Genomic DNA, 7119 nt, shown 5'->3' on the forward strand with positions numbered 1-7119 from the left:
CTGCCAGCAGGCGCTGCACGCGGGAGGCCCCCCGAGCGGTTTGCGGATTTTGCGAACAGACGGCGGAAGCCTGAGCGATGGGCAGGGTCAGTCGGCACCGAAACGCTTACCTTGTGAGGCCGGTGCTTCTCGTGAACGTGGAGGATGTGGATGCGGAGCCGGTCCCGCTTCTCAAAGGACCGCTTGCAGAGAGAGCAGGGAAATTTCCTATCGCCCTTGTCCACGCAGGGGGTGTACTTGAGATGCTTGTCTCTGTAGTATCTGTAGGTAAATACTTTCCCACATCGTTCACATCTGTAACCTTCTGCAGACTCTGTCCAGCACAGGAAGAGAAGCGCCGGTGGCTTTGTCAGCTACTTTCCCTCATTCTTATTCTCTTCCAAGGCAATTTTAAAAAAACTTTTCATTATAGAGAATTTTAAACATATATTAAAGTCAAAATAATAAAATAAGCCCTCCCGCGGCCAACACCAAGCTTTGACAATGACCAACTAACTCATGGCCAATTTGGTTTTCATTTATAGCAATTTCCTCAATAATGAAATGCTAATTTATCATTTGGTTCATAAATACCACAAACCATAATCTCACACACGCCTGACTGGCACTCGTTACAAGGCTAACGATATACAAAAACATACCTACTCTCTCTGTCAGTCTGGGCTACAGGTTCAAAGCAGCTCACCCAGGACACTGATGGATATCTACAGCTTAGGTCACAGGCTTTCGAAGTGCTGTTGCTTTTGACCCCTTTTACAAAGTCTTTTAGGCACCCTCTAAGCTTATCGTTCACCTCTCTGAATTTTGGGGAAGATTCCAGAGCTAGAATCTTCATTTGTAGAGGAGGGATGACAATATCTTGCCTTCCATAACACAAAGGGTGATCACAATGATTAATTTAAATCTAACACTTATTGAGTTCTTACCACTACGAGTGACACTATCACAGAGTGATAGATAAGACCGAGAAAGGCAAATCTGTTTTTATCAATGGAGGAGGGAGGGGGAGGAGAGGTTAGAGAGGGTGCTGCAGACTCTAGCAAAGGAGATGCCAGGTCCAGGGCGGTGTGTGTACGTGTTGGGGGGAGGGGGGAGGACAGGGGCCACCTACGAAAGCATCCCCGTTCAGGACACCTGGGATTCCAGAGGATAAAATGGCTCTGATGGTGCGCGCATCCCGAAGACCTCACTGTCTGGCCCCAGAAAGGGAGAAAGGAGCAGGGAGGGAGTAGATGCAAGAATCTGGACATGGAAATCTCTTTAGCATCAGGACAGCAGGGAAGCTATCCATCAGGAGCTTTGTTAGCTGACAACTAGGCCCAGGCACGGTTAACAAGTAGCTAAGGAAATAAACCATTTATTAAGTAAATAACCAGGAAGGTAATCTCCAACCCCAGGACAATCCATTGCCCAGCCACTGTCTGCCACTTTCATTGAGGTGCTAATATTCTCAGAATCCCCCTGCTGGACCGGTTTTTGCTGAGAGCAAGGATCTTCCATGGTCAGAAATACCGGGCCTTCCCGCTTCCTTGGCTGGAAGAAGGGAGTCTAAAAGATAGAGCCAGTGATCTGACGAATCAGAGGAGCACTAAAGCACACCCAAACTCAAACAATTGGGTACAAAGTAAATTTGCACATAAGAATCACCACTTACTTAGGCAGAAATGACACAGCACCTTCACTAACTAGGCTTCGGCTGTTGACATTTTCTGCTCAGGTCTTTGGAAATTTATCTCAACCTAATTTTATCCTATTCTCTCTCCCTTCTTCCTTCCCCCAGCTCAATCAACTGCTCTTTTTAGTCTGGGGGTTTCTCAATCCCGATAATGATGCTTCCTGCCCCACCGCAAACATACATTCAGACGGTTCGGGAAGGATTAAGAGTTGTTTTCACATTCCACACCTCCAGCCCCCAAAACACACACTCGGCAGGCTGCATACTCAAATAACCCGCCCACATAGGGTCCAGACCCTTCCCTCCCGCTCAGGACCTGAGAGGGGGAGAGGCCCCCACCAGCCCTCACAAAAAGCCTTTGAGAAAAAGTTTTTTTGTGAGGACAGAAAAATTTTGATTTTTCCTTCCTTTCGACTTTATTCAAAAACATTCATAACAGAGTACATTATTTGTCTATAATTCTTCCCCCAAAATTAAGTTTTTACAAGTTCCCTCCCACAGTGTCCAAAATGCACACATTATTTTAACAGTGCCCCAAGCATCGGATATAATCCGGGTCAGAATTGGAGCACAGTTGACTGCATGCCATGCTAAGGCCGTCCCTCACTCAGCACCATCAGCCCTCACCCCTGTTGCTTATTATATGACGATCATGGTTTCTGATATCTGCATATTAGTCCATGCTAATACATCACCATTTACTTAATCATTCTACTATTGAGCATTGTGATTTTTCACTTGTACACGGTTGGTCATCTTTTTTGGACTATTTACTGAAGATAAATTTCTAGAAGAGATATTCCTGAGACATCAAAAAGTATGAATATTTTCATACTTCGATACATGGTGTTACAGGATTTTTCAAAAGAACAATGATTAAATTTGGGGAGTTGTCAAGCATGTATTTTTTTCTCAAATATATTTTTCATTTTTATTTCAAAAGCAATTGCTACATGTTTGGAAGTGACCAAAAAGATGTGTTTGGCTACGTATGTGCTGATTCCGGGTTCTATGACCCTTTACCCCATCCCTACTCCCAGCTTGGGGGGTAGGAGGAACTTAGTTCGCCAGAACAATTCAACAGGCCCTGATTGTTTGGACTCTACGGAAAGAGAAGCTCATTATTCACCTCCTAATCCCTGCTGATCGTGCCCTCGCTCTCAGCTACGCCATTCCCCGTCTGGATGGCCTTTCCTCTCCCTGCCTGGAAATCCCTTATTTCATCTCACCCCCAAGCAGCTTCTCCCCGTTGAGACGTACTGTCTTCCTCCTCCCTTCAATCCACACTGGGATCCAGGAGCAGGGGATATGAAGGTGTTTAGGGTTATTTCCTGCCCTGGAGGACATATTCTAGTAGGGAGACAGACATGCATGCAAGACAATCACTGCACCCTGTGATGAATGCAATTCACGTTTTTTGACCTGTTGCTTGCTGCCCTTATTATAACATAATAAGGTGGTCACCTACCTGACACACACAGTAATCTGCATTTTTCTTGTTCCACCTATTAGATTAGGGGATCCCAAGCTTCTGTGTATATAAAAAATCACTAAGAGCTTGTTTCAAATGCAGATTCTAGAGGCTCATTCCCAGAGAGGGTTGGTGGTCCTCTAGCTCCTTGCTGCTAAAATGCGGTGGAGGGATCAGTAGCAGAAGCCTTCCCTGGAAGCTAGAGAGAATCTGCACTTTTCCCAAGATGCCCAGATATTCACAACCACATTAAACTCTGAGATGATGTAGTACAGACTTGTATACGGGCAACTTATATAATTTCATTAACCAATCATCCCAATAAATTTAATAAAAAATACTGAAAAATAATGAGTCTAGCTCAGTGCTTCTCCAGACTCGACTGAGACCCATAGTAATAAATACGTTTTCTATTTGAGACCCAAACACACTGATATCCATTTGAAACTCTACCAAACAATTCTAGCTCTTACGTAAGTGAAATCTGCATCATTATTATCTATCCTTCTTTATTCTCACTCTTTTTTTTTCTTGAATGCTGGTCTCCACCACTGAATTGATTTCCTATCCCATTAAGATACTGCAATCCACCATTTGAAAAACACCGCTCTAGTGCAGTGACTTCATCAGCTGTGTTAGCCTGAGCAGAGATGAACCAGAAACTGGCTCACTGAAGGCAGAGGCTGCCACCATTTATTTCGCTTTCAGGGTGCTCTCTAGGAGCGGGGAAGGGGTACAAGAAAAAGCATCCTTGTGAATCCCAGCAGCTCGGCAGCTTTGGAAAGCTGCGTGCCTTTTCTTCCAGCTGGGTAATGCCCCCTGGTTAGAGACACCCTCGGTTCAGTCTCCTGCGTCAGCTTTGGGAGGAAAGAGCTCCACAAGCAGCTGAGAAGCTGCAGGAAGGTGTTCGTGTTTGGAAAAGAGCCGAGTGCTTCCACGAGGAGCGCCTCACTGGGCGAGGCAAAGGGGTGCACTCACCTTCAGAGAGCCCAGACGCCCGCTTCCCCTGCTCTGTCACCTGAAGGCTCACAGGGATGTCCAGAAACTTTTCATAGCAGTCTCCATACCACACAAGGAGCTCTTGGTTCTGGTAGATCTCCTTGCAGCTCTCGTAAAATATTTGCCCTTGACATTGCACTGCAACTAGGTTCTGCTCTTTGGGGAAACGGGCACAGTTGACGTAGGCCATCCAGTTTCCTGCACCTCCTTTACCATCTATAAAGTGGCTCAAATAACCATCTTCAAAGATCTAAATGAAATAAGACATGAAGTTTGGAATTTACTTTTTTTTTTTTTTTTGGCGTAACCTGTGAAATAAATTTACTTGCTAAAAATTTAAAATTCAAATTCCACATTTGAGTTCACTGAATATATTTATTAATATTATTGTCAAACCTAAATAGATTTACTAGCTTAAGGATATTTCTACAGGCGGCGTGGCATTTTTAGACTCTTACTTTTATTAATTTTCTTATTTCCGAATTTATAAGGGAAACAACAGGTTACATTTCCTACCGCTTAAAGACACCAATTAGTTTTGTATTTTATCCCAACCTGACTTTCGTGCATACTCATGGAGCCACACTTTAATCCTTTCCCTGCTGTTGGCAATTCTGCTTTCTCCAACGTTTTATTATTATAAACCACCCTGTGAATAACATCTTCCACACGGTCTTAAACTATATTCCTGGAAGTAGAAATTCAGGGTCGAGGGAGGGAGTAGCTGATAAATTCTGACACACTGCCCTGCTGCCAGTACGCCCCGGACAGAGTCAGGAGTCTCGTTTTTACAAATCCTTAGCCAACTTCATAGATAAATGATATAAAAAATTTTTCATTTGTTTTCATTTCCTTTGGCACTTTCTCAGCATCCCTCCACCATATTTAAATCAATTGGTTCTGTATATAAATATAACAAACGGTATGAGAGTTTTTAAAATGTATGTGCCACGGCTAATCTTCACAGACTAAAATGGCTTCAGGCACCGCAAATCACGAGGGACAACAGATTACTGCCCTGAGCATCCGTCCCCCTCTCCCACAGGGGTGCAGGCCGAGACTGGTCCCCATCAGAACCCCTCCCCACTTTCAGTCAGCCCACCAGAAAGAGACTTACCTCCCACATCAGAGAATTGTCCCCGTAGGCCTTTACTTCACTGGCGTTGACCACTTTACCTTGAAAGGGCCCAAACCTGACTCCTTTGGCAATGAGGCTGCAGCAGAAGACACCAAAATGCGGGACTTCGCCAAACAGCATCTGCCGGAAGCAGAGACCTGGGGAAACCCCAAAAAGGGAGGTCAGCGAGGAAACTGACTGCAGTCACTTAAGGAAAGACACCCCCGCCAGGAGCCCTGCACCCACCTTCTGGTAGCTGAAGGGAGTTTTGATCCAGAGTTGGAGGGAGAGAATTAGATCCTACGAAAAGGCAGGGTTAAAATTTTACTTTTCGTTAAAAAATATTATGAAATCCTTTTATGTCCTCCCTACATCCTAGAGATAACAGTTATCTTGAGTTTGATGTTTTTTATTTTTCCCGCTTCTTTTACATATACAATTTCTCCTTTGAGACTCAGAACAATCCTTGCAAGGTTATGTAATGAACCCCATTTTGCAAATTTAAAAACTTGAGAATCTGAGATCATGCTGATTTAGACTTAGGTCAAGGTAGGTGGCCGAGCTAGGGCCCCTGGAATTACACGAGGCTCTCTGGAGGAGCTCTCTCCGGCGTCCTGGTCGAATCTGAGCCCAGCTGACAAGTCCACTGCATGAACCATTTCTCGCCTCACCCACAGATCTCACTAAAACCCACGTTAGGAGTCGGGCACTTAAGCAAGTAGGGCCGCCCGCATGAGCCTGGCCTCCACAGGCCCCATCCCGGGATGGAAGTCCATACACCATAACCCCCGCCCCCGGACTCAGACACACCCCGAAGTGCGCCTTTACCAGAGTTGTCTGTGGGGACCAGGAGGCCTGAAGCCGCATGGTGCAGGGCCGTCGAGCGCTCTTGGCTGGGAAGGACCCCGTACAGAACTAGATGCAGGTCCTCCTGGGTGAAGTGGTAACGATGAGACGTCCTCTCCTCGTTCGGGAGTTTGGGGCCACCCTCAGACTGCTGGCTGGGGAGGCACGGTAATAACTGGGAGGTCTTCGGCCCCTCGGGTAAGAGGGACGTATCCACAGGGGGCGGCGGATTGAAAATTTCAGGTTCATAATAGTGGCCGCTGTCACTTCGACTACCAGCGTAGGCCAAGTCTTTACCGGTGGCGCCAGGATCCTCACGGCTGTCCTCGCGGCCACCGTTCGGGAATGGTTGCAGCTCCTTGGGGAAGTAGGGAAATGGGTACCACGGTGGCAGCTTGCCATGCCAGGGCAGATCGTAGAGGGGCTCCCTCTGCAGGGCCAGGCCAGGGCTCAGGAAGGGAGGCGCGGTCCCGAAGGCGAAAGGGGGCATGGCCGGCGACGCAGGCACCGAGGCCTCCAGCTGCAGGAAAGACTGGAAATCCTCCTCGGCGGCCATCAGGTTGCTCCCGTAGGGCCCGTAGGATGGGAAAGGCGTGTAGTAGGGGGTCAAGTGTTGGGGGCTGCTCTGGAGCCTCTCGGGGGGGAAGCACATCCTGTCCTGGGGGCCGGCTTCACCTGGCGGCCGCAGAGCCATCCCGGGCCACAGCGCGCGTCGGGTCTGCGGAAAAGCAAGCGCGGCTGAGTGAGGGGCGCGGGACGAGCCTCCGCCACCCAAGCCGGCCCGGGTCGAAGGGACCGGAGACACTTCCCACTCGATTCCGCAAGTCCAACCCCACAAACAAAACGAAGCAACCGAACAACGAAACCAAACCAAACCAGCCATGAAACAGACGCTCCCCAAATCCACCAAAACGGATGTCTTCGCAATTCGATCCCGCAAGCCCTACTCCATGAACCAAACCACCGATAAAAACAAAGCCATACACGCAGCCCCAAAAATCCAGAACGAAA

At 47.5% G+C, this 7119-nt stretch overlaps 1 protein-coding gene across 1 annotated transcript in view; it reads right to left on the reverse strand.

The window, feature by feature from the left end:
* The window catches only part of PRDM14 (PR/SET domain 14), a 12416-nt gene extending 5614 nt beyond the window's left edge, over positions 1–6802 (reverse strand). Inside the window, exons 1-5 of the mRNA XM_006924019.1 lie at positions 6091–6802; positions 5509–5562; positions 5263–5420; positions 4125–4395; positions 111–313 (exon numbers count right to left, since the gene is read on the reverse strand). Coding sequence (XP_006924081.1) covers positions 111–313; positions 4125–4395; positions 5263–5420; positions 5509–5562; positions 6091–6802 — 1398 coding nt within the window. The remainder of the gene's footprint in view (positions 1–110; positions 314–4124; positions 4396–5262; positions 5421–5508; positions 5563–6090) is intronic.
* Positions 6803–7119: the final 317 nt, after the last annotated feature.

This window comes from Pteropus alecto, unplaced genomic scaffold, assembly GCF_000325575.1.
Source record: "Pteropus alecto unplaced genomic scaffold, ASM32557v1 scaffold87, whole genome shotgun sequence".
NCBI classification, from domain to species: domain Eukaryota; kingdom Metazoa; phylum Chordata; class Mammalia; order Chiroptera; family Pteropodidae; genus Pteropus; species Pteropus alecto.